The sequence below is a fragment of the Leopardus geoffroyi genome, chromosome A3 (genome assembly GCF_018350155.1).
Source record: "Leopardus geoffroyi isolate Oge1 chromosome A3, O.geoffroyi_Oge1_pat1.0, whole genome shotgun sequence".
NCBI lineage: Eukaryota > Metazoa > Chordata > Mammalia > Carnivora > Felidae > Leopardus > Leopardus geoffroyi.
The window spans coordinates 64,530,032-64,546,309 of record NC_059336.1 but is presented as its reverse complement, the minus strand read 5'-3'; the positions used below and the strand labels follow the sequence as shown (position 1 = coordinate 64,546,309).

Genomic DNA, 16,278 nt, shown 5'->3' with positions numbered 1-16,278 from the left:
TTGGGGCTTCGTGTAATGACTCTGCAACTACAGGTGCCCATCTGGCTGAGGATCTAAGCTCAGCCCTGGGATTTGACATCGGCACTGTGCCATGCCGGGAGCGCACCTTGGTGGCTCAGCTCTCTCCGGGGTCTGTTCTTCTCACTCATGACCACACTACAAAATCTGAAAAGCAGGGGCGCCTGGTGGCTCAGTCGGTTAAGCGTCCGACTTCAGCTCAGGTCACGATCTCACGGTCCGTGAGTTCGAGCCCCGCGTCGGGCTCTGGGCTGATGGCTCAGAGCCTGGAGCCTGCTTCTGATTCTGTGTCTCCCTCTCTCTCTGCCCCTCCCCCGTTCATGCTCTGTCTCTCTCTGTCTCAAAAATAAATAAACGTTAAGAAAAAAAAAATTCAAAATCTGAAAAGCAGGGAAACTCCTCTTCTCCATCTACCTTTTTTTGCTTCTGCATCGTGTGACTCCAGACAGCTGATTTGCCTTAGCTAGAAATCAAGGAACACACCCGCAAATGGCAGAGTTCATTTCTTCCCGCAGCTCACCTCTTGAAACCTCACGTGACAATTCCTCCGTTATTGCCATCTAGCACTGATCTCTCTCCTCTCACTCTATCTGTAGCAAAAAGTGTCATCTTCATCCATGCGGACAGTCCTCCTGGGACCGAGGGCCCCGCTGCCAGGCATGCAGGACCTGGGTGCAGGGGAGACGCTGTATGTCCAGGTATGTGCAGAAATCACCAAAGTTTGGGTCAAGAGAATGGTGTATTCCCCTCCCACCGGCATATCTGCAAGGAAATATTCTGTCCTCACCACAGTCAAAAAGTCTCTCTGGTTCTTCTTTAAGAGCTAAAATATATTCAGAGCCAGTGGTGTGTGTGTGCTAAAGCTTTCTGATGTGTTGGCTTGTTCCCTCCCCATTTTACACATGGGGGAAACTGAGGCTTCATGAGATGAACCCAGTAAGTGGCCACATCTGAACCTTAAACTTTCAGACTCCAGAGAACAAGCATACCTTCCCTCCAGAAGAAGGACTTGGTGAGAGAGATTGAGTTCCAGAGCCTGCTAGTGTGAACTCGGGCCTAGATTCACGTCCCACACCACTCTCCATCGGCCAGGTCAAGTGTCCCTTTGGACAAGTGTCTCATGGGTATTAACCCTGACAAGCTAATAGAGCAATAACAAACAGCCAGTTTTCATCCTGGAGCACATCCCATCCACCAGGCACTGGGCTGGGTATTTACATATGCAAATATTTTACATCAGCCGGAGGTAAGACTTACTCCTCCCTCACCCGGAGATGGTGAAACTCTGGGCTCAGAGAGCCTTGATAGTAAGAGCAGACTTGGGTTTTGTATGCAGATATTTGTGACTTCACCCTCTAGCTTTACCTGCTTTCCCAGCAGAAACTGGGGCCCTCCTGGGCATTTGGAAGCATTTGGCTGAAATAGTTTTCACAGAGCACCCTGAGAACTTGGCTTTTATCTCCCACTGAATTTGCTGAGCCTTGAATTACCCAGAACTTGGGATCCACTAATGGAGCCCCCCAAGTTGTTTCTTTGTGGGCCTCTTGTGACACCTTTTTTTTTTTTTTTAAATTTTTTTTTTTTTTCAACGTTTATTTATTTTTTGGACAGAGAGAGACAGAGCACGAACGGGGGAGGGGCAGAGAGAGAGGGAGACACAGAATCGGAAACAGGCTCCAGGCTCTGAGCCATCAGCCCAGAGCCCGACGCGGGGCTCGAACTCACGGAACGTGAGATCGTGACCTGGCTGAAGTCGGACGCTTAACCGACTGCGCCACCCAGGCGCCCCCCTTGTGACACCTTTTTAACACCAGGGCCACAAAACCATGGAGAAGTTGTCTGGGCTCAAGAGAACATTAAAAGCAGCTCTAATTGTAATGGAATAAACCTCTCGTGTTCTCTTAGTCTTAGATAGTGATTTCCGCAGGAGGAGAGCCTATGGCAGGCAGAACAGCCAGTCCTGAGACCTAAGAGGGGAAGGGGTCAGTTTTTGCTCTGGTTACCCCCACCCCCCACCCCCGCTCCGGGTAACCAGCCCACTGGTACAAGATACGGAGCTCCTAGTGGCCACTGCCAAGTCTATGTGATCCTTCTACCACCCACCTGATGGAGGCCCAGGAAGTGCAAGTGCCTTGCTTCCAATGGGGAGGAGATTCCTGGGCGGTAATCTGGGCATATCCGTGTGCCACCCACAACTTGGATTTCCCCTCTCATGGCGGGTCTCTGACACCTTGGGCGAGAACACCCAGCAGCCTTGGGCATCAACCGTCCCATGAGGGGCCTAAGCCAGGCTCCCTCCTCCCATTTCGAATGCTGCGGTTCAGGGCAGGCCTCTCTGATTTGGCCTTCCGGCTCCTCACGTAGAATGGGCAAGTACCACCTACTCCAGGGTCCTGCCTCGTCCTTCTCGAGCTAACAGTGAGTATCGGCTGTCACTAGGAGGGCCGCTCCGTGGAGCCACACTTCAGGCAAGGTTCAGGGTTTACTGAAGGGTGTAGAAGAAGCTGCTAGAGATTCCAGCCCAATCCGCATTTAGGACGATCCACGGCCTGGACGGTTTTCCATTGGAAATCATTCGAAAGATTTACAATAGATCCTAGGTAAATCATGCAAATCTCTGACAAATGGAGCATTTGCCACAAATAGGCTTTGAAGGGTGTTGGTGAAGTCCTGTCTGTGCAGTGTGAGATCCAAGAGTCCTTGAAAGCACTGTATTTATGTATGATACATTTTCACAGAGGCCTTTACATCCAAGAATCTCCATGCCCTCTCTGAAAATCCTGACCTTGCAAGTGCTCACAAGAATCACCCAAGGCTAATGGTGGGGGTGGGGGGGATGAGGAGGCTCCCAATTCCTTCTTCTACCCTCAACTTGGGCTGCTCACTCAACCATGGCAGCAGCCATCAATAGCTTGGAGCATGCCCCTTCCTTGCCTCAAGACCTACTACCCACCTCACAGGGGGAATTGAGAAGGCCAATTTAATTTAATTGATTACCACTTACCAAGCTGTGGTTACTCCTCTGAGAGGCCTATTTAAAGTTTCTGAGCTACACAGAGATAACAAAATGAAAAGCAACAGCATAAGGCAAAGGACGATTATCAAATTGCTCTGGGAAACTTCAATGTGAATAAGATATAAAAGAAAGATTGAAAGGTATTAGTCCATAAGTCTCATCGAGGTCAGAGAACTAGAGCAAACCTTCTTAAAAAGACTTTTGAAACAAAACTTTAGAAAATACTTTTACACACACACACACACGCACACACACACAGGCTGCAGTCCTTTCTCAGACAAATATGAGTACCTGTCTTAGAACTGCATTAACATTGTTAACCTATTTTAAATTCCTAGGGCACAGCAAGAGTCTTACATACTTATAAGATTTTTTTTTTTTAATGCATGAGCTTTAAACTTGTTTTCTTACTTTAAATAGATGTATATTAACTCTCCGGTTAGGCTGTAGGACCTCCTAGCTTAGTGGAACAGCCCAACAAAATAAGAATGGCTACAAACTCTGTAATTTACTCACAGGCATAAATGGATATATAAATGTAAAAATGTGCACAATATTTTATGCCATGCTTGGCTTCATTGTGACCTAATGTTTATAATATGTAAATAATGGCTTCCTTTTAAAGCAAAGAACTTTTAATATACAGATTCATCTGAAGTCCTATTTTTTTGATATAAACAGAAATAAAAAGAAAAAATATTCTTTTGCAATAAATAAATACCCAATGACAAAGGTTACCATTGAAGGGATTTAAAATGACAGAAGTCAACAGAAAACTTTCAATATCATACTTCTACTTTAATATGAAGATATTGTTATCAAAGGAAAAGACTCAAGAAATTCTTTGATAAAAATAATCTCACACTATCTTTGAAGCGGTTTCATTTATTTTACTACCCACTGTGTTCCTTATCAGAAGGCCAAGGGTAAGAAGTTTCCTAGTTGTGATTAGGAAAGAATCTGATAGATCAGAAGACCCAATTGAAGTTGGACATAATAAGTATTAAAGTATTACATGACATTAATCCTGCCATTCCATTACTCTCTCCATCTTTGTGCACAGACTAATTATTCTGAAGCCAGTGTTCAGGAGAAAATAGAAACATACTTACTCTGGGCTGGAGTAATCTCTTTATTGCATCAACAAGGCTGGCTCTGTACTGGTCCAGAAACAGGCTGACATTGAGAAGAGAGCAGAATCCAGATTAAACTGGGTTCCAAGTCTAATGATACTAATGGATATAAGTACAAGACTAATTACACATGTTTACTCAACACTAAAAAAGGAGAAATTGTTTCCTTCCATTCAAGTGTCTCACTGGAACAAAAAAAGATATTATGGTTGGTGTTATCCACCCGAAGCCAAGTCATCAACATGCAACTGGCCAGGATTCACACATGACTGGGTCATGTGTGAGTGATAAAGGGACAATTTCTAAGCTGCCATTTGGGGGGATCATCTGGTTGAGATGTAACACTTCCTGTCATGAGAGCCTAGTTTCTATAGACCTGGGCCATCAGCCCACGGAGGGCACTATGAGGCCACCCTCCAGAAACAAACACCAGCCCTCTGATGCCCAAACCACAGAACAGATCTCAGGTGGTGATGGGTTTTAGTGACTAAGAGCAGCACTGAGGTCAGACTCAACCACTGACCTAGGAGTAAACAGTTCCAGAAACAAAGACCAGGTTTAGGCAAGGTATCACACAGGGTTTTTCTCCTTTGACCTCCATGTTGATTTTTTTCGAGTTCACTGTGATTTTTCATTTTTCTTCTCTTTTGAGAATTTTTTTTTTTAATGGTTATTTATTTTTGAGAGAGAGAGAGAGAGAGAGCATGAGTAGGGGAGGGGCAGAGAGAGAGGGAGACATAGAATCTGAAGCAGGCTTCAGGCTTTTCACTGTCAGCACAGAGCCCAACGTGGGGCTCAAGCTCATGAACCATGAGATCATGACCTGAGCTTAACTGACTGAGCCGCCCAGACACCCCCTCTTTTGAGAATTTCCGTTTGTTGCTCTGTCACCCCTTTGGTTGGGCCAGGCTAAGCCTTCTTTACCAGGCCTGCTCTTGGAAACCTGGGGCAGATTTGTCTTATCTGGGACTTGTGGGCTAAAGCACTGAGCAGCCTTGTGCATCAGCCACCTCATAAGGGGCCTAAGTGGAGCCTCGTCCTCCCGTTTCTAATGCTGCAGTTTGGTGTGGGTCCCTCTGATTTGGCCTCCCTGCTCCTCACATAGCATGAGTAAACACCACAGATTCGAGGGCCCTGCCTCATCATCCTCCCCTGAACTCAGCGTGACTACCAGCTCTCAGTAGGAGGGCTGCTGTGCCGAGTCAAACTGCAGGCAAGTGGGCAGCCCAGTGCAAGGTTTAATAGAGTTCTGGCTCTGAACTTTCTACTATGTGTGGCTACGTCGCTTCACACGAGGCCTCGGTTTCCTGGTCAATAAATGCCCACCTACGTGGCTGTGGTGGGCATCACATGAATAATAAATATTAGGTGACAAATATTTGTTGATCATCTACTACATACTAGGGGCTGTTTTAGGCATTGGAGACATGCTGTGAATAAAACAAAGTTCCCATCCTCAAGGAGCTCCCGGTCTCTCTTCATTTACACACTACAAGTTCTAGCACAACCAACATACGCACCCAGAAGGTACTCTCTGTAAGTATCTGCTTACTGCCTGACTGGTAGAGAAACACAGTTCTTGAAATCGAGCAACTTACGTACGGTGTTGGTTTCAGCGACCCTCAAACAGGCTGTCCGCACTTCTTTACGGGTATTGTTAAGGAATTGTCAAGGAAGAACCAACACTTGGGTAGAAAGTTCCACCAATTAGGTTGGTTCTCTTCCAAGTCTCTCATTTGAGAAAGGAGTGGGGGAAAGTAGTGTATGAAAAATTGCCAGGAAGTCAGTGCTTGGGTTTCACCATGACATGTACAGTAGAAGGTTCTTCTATAAAAGGATGCTTTGAGCATCGGAGAAAGAATCCTTTCAAGATGAGCTAAAATCATATCTAGAGTGGGAACCTTATTCCGCTCCATCCATCAATCAGGACAACCTGAGGGTGAGCCAGGGGAAAATGTTCCCATCATGCCATTAAAAAAAACAAAACAAAAAAAACCCCACAAAAAAACCCACTAAATCTTAGAGCTTAGAGTGTGTCTAATTCAAATGCTACAAAAACTTGCCCATAAGTCATATTAATCAGTGATTAATAATCATTAAGGGTTGATAAGAAAGGAATCAAATTTGGGGCACCTGGGTGGCTCAGTTGGTTGAGCGTCCGACTTCGGCTCAGGTAGTGATCTTGCAGTTTGTGGGTTCAAGCCCCGCGTCAGGCTCTGTGCTGACAGCTCGGAGCCTGGAGCCTGCTTCGGATTCTGTGTCTCCCTCTCTCTCTGCCCCTTCCCCGCTCATGCTGTGTCTTCCTCTGTCTCTCAAAAATGAATAAACGTTAAAAAAAAATTAAAAAAAAAAAGAAAGGAATCAAATTCTATCTTGGTCTTTTTTAAAGTTTTCTCTTCAGGACTGTATACCCTATTCTTTAGTGAGGTAATAATATCTTAATTTTGTTTTAATTTCATTTATTTATTTATTTATTTATTTTTAGAGAGAGAGAGAGAGACAGAGAGAGAGACAGAGAGCAGGGGAAGGGCAGAGACAGAGGGAGACACAGAATCCGAAGCAGGCTCCAGACTCTGAGCTGTCAACACAGAGCCTGATGTGGGGCTTGAACTCACGAACTGTGAGGTCATGACCTGAGCCAAAGTCAGATGCTCAACAGATGGAGCCACACAGGCGCCCCAATAACATCTTAAATTTTAATAATTAAGCACCCTGGTTTTAATTTTTAAAATGACTATCATTGTGGGACAATATCTCTGTCAGTTACTCAGGCCCGTAGGAGAGCTGGCTGGTTATGATACGCAACATTAAGCAAAAGACCACTCTTCAGTTTGTACCTGTGCATCCTATGAACTGGTAAGACTGTCAGAAATAATCAGCACCTTAAAAACTGAGCTTAAAACATAACCTTATAAAGCCCTGTTTCCACTCAACGTTGGTGATATGACAAAGATATTAATATTGCAGCCTACTGGAAAATGCACCTTAACACCCAAGCACCCATTCCACACAGGTATTTGAATGGCAGTGTTGTATACTCCATCCTTCCAAGTCAAATTTCCCAAAAGTAATTCTTACAGTTCTCTAATAAGTCTTGATTCCAAGCAGCTCACCTTTCTACTTAGCTCTGAGGCAGAATGTATAATGCTTTGTAGGATACGTCATATGAGCAATTTCAATGTGCTTTAGTGGGAGTGATGTATAATCTCCTGAAAATTCACCCCTTAAATAAGTCCTAATGGGCTCTGAGAACAACAGCAGCTTAAGTGGATCTATTTAAAAAAGGCTGAGTGGGTCACTGATTGGAATGGAGATACCATTTCAACTCTCCCTTCTGTTACTGATCAAAATACATGGACAGTTGCACTAGTTTGGCTATTAAAATACACACACACACACAGCCCTCTATATAATGCACTTGTGGAATCAACACTTGCTTTGTTCCATTGATCTGGTCTGATTTCGGGACAAAGGAAAGGTGCTAGGCCATTTTCACGGCCTCCCTTAGAATCAGAGTTTTAGGCAGAGCACGGAGCACCCAACCCTCCACTCATAGACAAATTAATTAATGAGTGCAGTGGACAAGGAGACATTTCTCGGTCAGTATCCACAGAAAGGAAGGTCTCTATGCAATCTTTAAGATGACATGTGCTAAGTTAAAGATTTAACTTTCAGAAGAATGGCCTCTATCAGTATTTATCAACTGATTGCTGTGCAGCCAGGGTTGATAGGGGGTCTGATTGCCCGTGGGGCTACCCCTTAGGGTGCCAGATCTTTGACAATTTGTTTATCTTCTTTGGGACTGAGTTTTAGGTATGGCTGAGTTTAGGTAAAAGGGCTGGCCGCATTTGGGTTAAAGAGTTTTTCAGGTGGGAAGGCTGCGATTTAGAACTATCCACGAGCACAGCATCTGGAAGAAAACAAAGATATTCTAGAGCCTGTTTTGAGAAAAAAAAATTTTTTTTTGTTGCCACAAACACACCTTAAAAATCAAACTTTTTTCATCATTTAGAATAATAGAAAATAGGAACAACCCACCATATATAGTGTAAAAATGCTAAGAGAGCCAGTGGGGTGGTGTAACCTTCCCCCATTTCTCCACAAAGTCTCAGACGGTGCTTGGAGGCACAGTGCTGACTGTCCTGCGGACCTAGCGCGATGCATCAGGCTATGGGTGGCATTTTAGACTTCCTTTCCAAGCCTTTAGAGAATCCAAACATACAGAATCATTTTTATTTATTGCAGAGCTACAATAAACTGGACAGCCATCGAACACTGAATGAAAGCGTTCATTGGGTGAAAAAAAAGAAAAAATCTTACTTCCAGACTCTGAGATTATTGTGATTGAACAGGAGTCTGGAAAGGCAGGCTGAAAATTAACAATCACGTGCTAATCTAAACTCAGCAAGGACCAGGCTGGACTGCATTCGGGTAGAAAGGAACTCTTACATTAAATTCGATGTTAAACAAGTCAACCGAGGAACTTAATAGGCAGGTTTTTCTTCTACACCTGTGGTTCAATATTCTAATATTGTGATGTTTGTCAACAGCATCCTTTCGCAGGTGTACCTCAATTTTTTTCCTCTTGTTTATTTCAAAGTTGACATTTTACAAGTTATTTAGAAACTGTTGAACCATGAAACTATATTTCATTGTCAAAAATGCTGAATGGTGAAATACTGGCTCGCTTTCGCAGCTTGCCTCTTTATTTTAGAATCTGGGGAGCTCCTAAATTTAGACGTGAGCGAAGGAGACCGTCTCTTCTGGGAAAGAAGTCATTTCCCCCACAGCCCACAGGTTTATGAATGTTTGAATGTAAATATATGAATATATGAATGATTTAAAAACATAAACATATCACCCGCTCGTTGTAATCATGTGCATTTTCCTTGAACCGCAACGGTGGGTTTGGAATAGGTTTGTGAATGGGGTTTGTTTTCATGTAAATGGGATCAAGCAGTCCCACTGGTTAGCTATTCAGAGAATCAGACAATGCCACCCTTGCTGGAAATGCTTCAGTAAGGATTTAATCCATGAACCTAATATTTGAACTCCAACTCTTGCTTCATATTCCTATGGCCTAATCCAGATCTCACGGAAAATAACTAAAGGACGGTGTGCGGCAGTGTGATCTGTTTATGCGTGGCACCTGTTTCTGCCACTGCGTATTTCAAGTTTCATCTGGGAGGTGGTGTCTAAAGAGAGTTGTTTTTTCTTTTCCCCTCCTCTGTAACATTGTGGGGGAAAAAAATGCAGCATGGTCTGCCTGCCCGTCCCCAGAAGCATCACCCACGCCAATCACTGACAGAGCAACACCAAACCGTCAGGACATAAAGAGCTCACGGAGCCTTTGCTTCACTGCTATGTGTACAACATGCATATTAAAAATATCACTGTGCTTTCTAAGTTTCTAAGCAGCTTACCCATCCCTGTGAATATGAAGAGAGACCATTACCAAAGCATTTCTTTTGGAAATAATATCGGCATTGCAGTGAGACTAGCTTAATGTTTCACATTTACAAATGGGAAATTATAAACAGGCTGACATTTTGGCACTTACGACACCAGGGGGAAAAAAAAAACTTAACAACTCACGCATAGAAAAGCCATTTGTAAAATAAAACTTGGTATATTTAGTTCATTTGAATCCGTAAATACTCACATAGCTCCTGGATGTGTGTCTGTGTGTGTGTGTATACATCTAACATTGTGCTATGTTATGCATTTGCAATGAAAGCCTCAACTGAATATGCATTATGTATATCGGTTGTACGTGACCCTGTTGTTCGCTAGGGGAAAAAAAAGACTATTTCTCAAACATGCTGTGTGGCTATTTTTAACCTAACTGAGAACATTAATCAGAAAAGAGCTTAAATCTTACTTCCGCTGCTTGTCTCTCTGGTACAAATAGGATGACATGGTGTGAGTGTCCATAGCACAAGGTCTGACAAAGCCAGGCTGTTCTGATATTTGTGTAAGGGACACATTTAACTCTAAATCTCCCAGCCAGACCTGACTTTCTCCACATATCAGAGCCCACGCCTGCGACCCTGTCTAAACCTCCAAGAAGATGCCTCCCTGCTTCCCTCTTCCTGCTGCTCTCTGATCTTTCATGCTTAATCTCATCTAATCCTGCCAGCATTATCTTCACCTGTGCAATGAAACCTTGAGGATCCTTTCTCATATTTGGTGAGGAGAGGCAGTTACTAAATTACTTGCTCAAATCGTATGGTGAAGTTTTAGTGCCTTGGTTTTGATCAGATGTGGGATATAACATTAGGCACCATACCAACGATTAGTCCAAAATCTGTTTCTCCCTCTTTTGGAACAAGGTTTTCTGAAATTGGGTGCAAAGACACTAAAAGGCCATGGAAAACTATAAATAGAACAAATTCCTTCTTTTCCCTTGAGAAGTATTTTTCAGAAGAAAAAAGAAACAAATCTCATTCCAGTGACTTACGTAGAAGAGTTACCTATTGAAAATCTTATTTAGAATAATAATAATAATAATGACGGCCTGAAAATTTCATTCCATTTCTCTCTGGGGAAAGTTTTCTCCAGGTTCCGGATCTCGTAATTGGGTTGATTGATACAACAGAACTTCTTCAAAATCCGAACTTGTGTTTTCAAATCTAAAGTGTCATAAAACCATGATAAAACGACAAATAACATCTTACTCTTACCAGGGAAAAAAAATACTTTAGAACTGTCAACGTTCCCGTATGGTGAAATAATTCTTATTCGACGTGCATGAAGAAAATACCTAAGAATATTTGAAATAATTATTAAGGTTTGATACATATTTATCCTGCAACTTGGGATCAGACTCTCATTAACAATGAGTAGATTGAGCTAAAAGAGAAGACAAAATATCTAATGTAAATTATTTTTAAAACGCAGGCACCTGACAGAGATTTTAATGTTATTTGCATAACAATAAAATGTAATTTTATAATTCCTGTTTTGTGTATAATTAAATATCATAATTGAATACATTGAACATTTAGATAACAAACATACATTTTAAGAAAAGATATTTCCCCGAAGATATTCCACAAATACGTTTATTTGTAGGAGCATATACGTGCGTGTACACACATGTACCTATATTCCCTTATCTCAATAGTCAGATCTCTCCTAAGAAGTAAGCTAATTGAGCTGTTTGTGTTGATAAACTCCTTTTTCTCCAGACTATTCCTCTCCGAGCCATAATTATTTGCAATTTGCCTAAGTCGTCCATTTACTGATACGTCAAGCATGAAACAGAGGCAATTCCAGAAAATGGAAATGCTTCTCAAAATCAATCTTTGGGAAATAATGTGGTAGAAGTTACTGTGTGATAGAAGACTACCTTATAACTGTCACATGGAGATGAATATTAATTTGTTGAGGTTAAGGTGGCTTTGTGCTTCATTTGTTGACTTGGCTTAGCCGTCAGCAAAGCAGCACAGCCCAATTACTCCAGCAAAGCTATTTTTTCTAACAGGAGTTTTATGATTTTTATGTACTTACCAGTCAGCACACATAACAATGTCAAAATGTCCTTCCAGTTGAGAGACATCTGTCTCATTATCCCATCGTAAAACGCTTGAGGAGAAAAAGATTTTAAAAATTATACTTAGGGTTTTTTTTTTAACTTTTGATTTTGAGCTATTAACATTATTTTTTGTGGCACTTGAAATTATTTAAAAGGTATATACAAATTATTTCAAAAGGTATAATAAAAAAATTAAGGAAGTAACTGTCTGTTCTGTATTTTATTTGGTCTTCAAATCTAGAAGAGGAAGAATTCTCTATTTAGATACAATAGTTAAGCTTGTGCTAGTTTTTATAGTTTTTTTTTTTGTAGATGAACCAGGGAAAAGCATCTTATTTTTACCATAGTCATTACAATGAGTCTAGACTCTTAACATCAATGAGGTACATATTGAGATCAAAGTATTCCCCGTCTGACTGGAATACAAATTTATAAAAATAAATGATGTGAAACTTAGTGTGTATCTATCTTGCCTGGCATGTCAGTTGCCTTTCTGATTGAGGGAATGAGCAATTTGGCAGGATGGAAGAAGAGCCAACTTTCATTTTTGGTAGTTCTAGTTTTTAGGCACATTTTAAAATTCACCCATCCTACCACTTAGTCTCCCTAAGAGGATCAGGTTTTAAACCTCATATTAGCAACAATAATTAATAGCACATATTTAAAAAGTCTAGTTGTGCTTATGAAGCCAACCAAAGATTTTAAGTTACTTTTAACTAATAATGGGGATAATCAGCATTTTACCACATTAAAGTACTTTAATGATTCCTCTTTCCACATCAAAAGTGATTTGCAGTGCTATTTTTCAAAGGAAAATTGTGCTCCTATCTTTTACTTTGATTACTATTTAAAACCAAACTGAGTGAGCACATTCAACCCTGTCCAGGTATATTTGGTTTTCCTGGTGGGTTCTTTATTTCTTTTCCATCTTCCCTGGGTGAAAAGCCATATATTTGAATAAAAAAAAAACAAGTCTTATGTCGGTAAGTCCAAAAGTTCTTCCCCTATACACTAATATACACAAGTGGTAGTGAATTTCTTAAAGCAGAAAAGATTAAACACATCACTACGAAAATATCTATACAGACTGAGCATCAGTTCCCCATTCACTCATCAACTCGTTGTTACTGAGCACCCACTGTGTCGCAGGTCCTGTGCTGTGCCACAGGCTGTATCTTCATGATGGCAGCCGAGCAGGACATGCAGATACATAAACCTATCATTCTGATGCTGTGTCCTATGTGTTGTGTAAGCATACAGACATAATAGAGCTCCAGGGAGGGCCTTCCAGAAGAACGTGTCATGCCATGACACTTGGACAAGCTTTCTAAATTAACTCTACTGTTGTACTTACTTGGGCCTACTGGAGAGCCAAGGAATGGAAAAACCAGGGAAGCCCTAAGAGATTAAGGCTTACTTTGTTTTTAGATTAATTCCTCAGAAACTCCATGCACCTGAGGAGAGTGGGACACAACCGATATCAACTTTTATGGAAATGCTGAGGCCTCCAGTGCAGCTGGAACTCCAGCTCCCTGGGAAACCGGGCCCATTGAGCTCTCATCAGAGACCTAAGAGTCCTAAAAAGTTACTACATGAAGAAGCTAGTTGAAAGTATAGATCTATGCCTGACCTTTTCAAATCATAAAAATAACATACCCGTCGCACAAATTTTAGGAAAAAGAGAAAACTGTGAAAATTACTCATAATCTTACCATTCCATAAACCATTATTTAGAAAGTGCTTCTAACACATAAGTAGTTACTAAAGCACATGAACAGAAAATGTAAGAAATCCTGTGGTGGGTACTGCATGTTGGATTCCTGAGGTGCTTCAGCCTTTGATTCAACAAAGACAAATTGGAGAGACAGGGGCCTAGATAGCAATTGGCTGTGGATTACCACAGCAGATGTAACGAGTGATTCTAAAAGAAACTGAAATGCTTGGCTTGGCCACATGGACCACAACACATTCCCAAAAGGCATTTGTCTTAGTTCTCATGAGGCTTATGGCCATGCTATCCCCATAACAGTAAGCATGTGACAAAAGAGTGGTGTATAGACAGAGTTCAGCTTTGGGGTGACAGGCACACCTAGGTTCAAATTTTGGTTCCTTCCTTGACTGGCTATGTGAACTTGGAGTTTGCCTTCTCAGCTGTAAAATGGAGAGAACAATGGCCACCTTCTTGAGAACACCATTCACACTGTATTCTGGAGTTACGGTGTTCACGTAGCATATGATGAGAAGGGTGCCTGCTAGAGCTATGCAGTCAGGAGACCTTCCATCTTGGAAGGAAACTGACGATGGTGACTTCAATATTCAAGAAGCTGAGCCTTCCAATTCTTCTCTTCCAATGACCTTGCCCTCCACCCTTCTCAGATAACTCATAGGATGGTCATGTACACTAGAGCAGTATTTTAGCTGTGGGGAAGGACCAGATTTTGTTGTTATGTTTTTTAGACCCAATCTGTTGCAGACCAACCCTTTTATAAAATACAATATAAATTAATAGACAGATGAGATTTTAAAAGCCAAGGCATTCTAAATATAAGTCCACCGATCATATGCTTGGATATCACAGTAGTGTTCCTAAACGTTTACTTTCAGTTTCTGAACTTACCTCATTGCAGATGAGTAGCATGCAGTTCCCATATTGGCTCCAGTGTATGGCCTATTTGTTGAGCAACACTGTTCAAGACCCTGTCTTTATGAATAACTACAATCCTGACCTACTCTCTGACCAGCCCTTTCACAGCTAACTCCTTCCAGAAGGTATTCTTTTTTTTTTTTTTAATTTTTTTTTTCAATGTTTATTTATTTTTGGGACAGAGAGAGACAGAGCATGAACGGGGGAGGGGCAGAGAGAGAGGGAGACACAGAATCCGAAACAGGCTCCAGGCTCTGAGCCATCAGCCCAGAGCCCGACGCGGGGCTCGAACTCACGGACCGCGAGATCGTGACCTGGCTGAAGTCGGACGCTCAACCGACTGCGCCACCCAGGCGCCCCCCAGAAGGTATTCTAATCTCAACCATTCTTCATTCTTCTACTCCCTTTTCCCTTTCTTACTCCCTCCTGTTTGTTAAATCCAGCCCTCTGCCTGCTCTGAGACTGCACCTGTGCACCTGAGTGTGATTGGAGAAAGCACAAAAGCATCCTGACTGGCTTTGCTTTAAATTCATAACCATGAACCCCAAGTGGACTCTTGGTGATGTCTAACAGTTATACTTAGACTTCCCTTGTCCACTTACTCCCCCAGTCTCCCAGGTGGCTATTTTGCACTACCTTCTCTTTTCAAAATGCTAACACTTCCTCTCTCACCCTCACTCTCAGCTGATCACCTTGCTTCCTACTTTACTGTCAAAATTGCAGGTATCAGATGAGAACTTCCACATACTCTCACCACCACACTTATGCTCCTAACAGCATCTGTTCCCATATACCCTGCCTTCCTGCCTGTTATCATAGATGAATTAAAGATGCCATACCCTGGGGTGCCTGGGTGGCTCAGTCAGTTGAGCATCCAACTCTTGACTTCGGCTCAGGTCATGATCCCGGGGTCGTGGGACTGAGCCTCATGTCAGGCTCCATGCTGGGCATAGAGTCTGATTGAGATTCTCTCTCTCTCTCTCTCTCTCTCTCCCCCTTTATCCCTTTCCCTCACTCACATGCTCTCTCTCTCTCCCTCTCTAAAATAAAATAAAAATTTTAAAAAGATGCCATACCCCTATCTAAATCTAGTACCTCTTCTTATATAATAGGTGCAGCCTCTTTCATCTTTTCTAGGATATGGCTCTAGCAATTCTCCCTTCTCTGTCCTATAGTACCACCTCTGTTCTGGATCATTTCTATCACTATTCAAACGTAGTTATTTTCTCTCTCCTAAAATATCTTAACTCTACTTACCCTCCAGTTTTAACTCTATTTCCCAATTCCTCCTCTGCAGGAAAAATCCATGAAAAAATTGTTTAAACTCTTTATTTTCAATTCAACCTCATAGTTTACAGGGTACTGGGTACAGTCCTCAGATGGGTCTTGTCTCGGTAGGGGAGAATATTTAGTCCTAGACTAAATGCTACTCTGGTTCTGCCTAATAAATATTAAAAGCAAGACCCAAAAGTTATTTCCAAATAACTGTGACCCAGAACAAAATTCAGAAACATTTACTGGAATACAAAAACGTTCGATTCCAACAAGATAAAATATAAAATACCTGGCATACAATCAAAGATTACCAGGCATGCAAGGAATTGAAATAACACAACCAGTAATGAGGCAACTGGTTTCAAACAACTGAAACCAGTCTAAACCTGCCACAGATGTTAACAGACAAGAGCATTAAAATAGTTATTATAATGATATTCATTGTATTTAAAGAAATGAATAGAAACAAGAAAGATATTTTCAAAGTCCCAAATCAAACTTCTAAAGACAAAAACTACAATGTCTGAGAGGAAAAAAATACATCAGGTGTAATTAATAGCAGATTAGACATTTCAGAAGAAAAGATAAGTGAATTTGAAAACAAAGCAATAGAAACTATCCAAAATGAAATACAGATAGAAACAAAGAATAGAAA

At 41.8% G+C, this 16,278-nt stretch overlaps 1 protein-coding gene across 6 annotated transcripts in view; it reads right to left on the bottom strand.

Annotated features, from left to right (window-relative positions):
- The window catches only part of CAMKMT (calmodulin-lysine N-methyltransferase), a 411,053-nt gene that overhangs the window by 14,205 nt on the left and 380,570 nt on the right, over positions 1 to 16,278 (bottom strand). For 4 of the 6 annotated variants that reach the window (XM_045445906.1, XM_045445908.1, XM_045445910.1 and 1 more), the window contains 2 exons: positions 11,680 to 11,754; positions 4,147 to 4,210 (listed from right to left, as the gene is read on the bottom strand). In XM_045445906.1, coding sequence (XP_045301862.1) covers positions 4,147 to 4,210; positions 11,680 to 11,754 — 139 coding nt within the window. The remainder of the gene's footprint in view (positions 1 to 4,146; positions 4,211 to 11,679; positions 11,755 to 16,278) is intronic. The other 2 variants (XM_045445911.1, XM_045445907.1) reach the window with 1 other exon arrangement.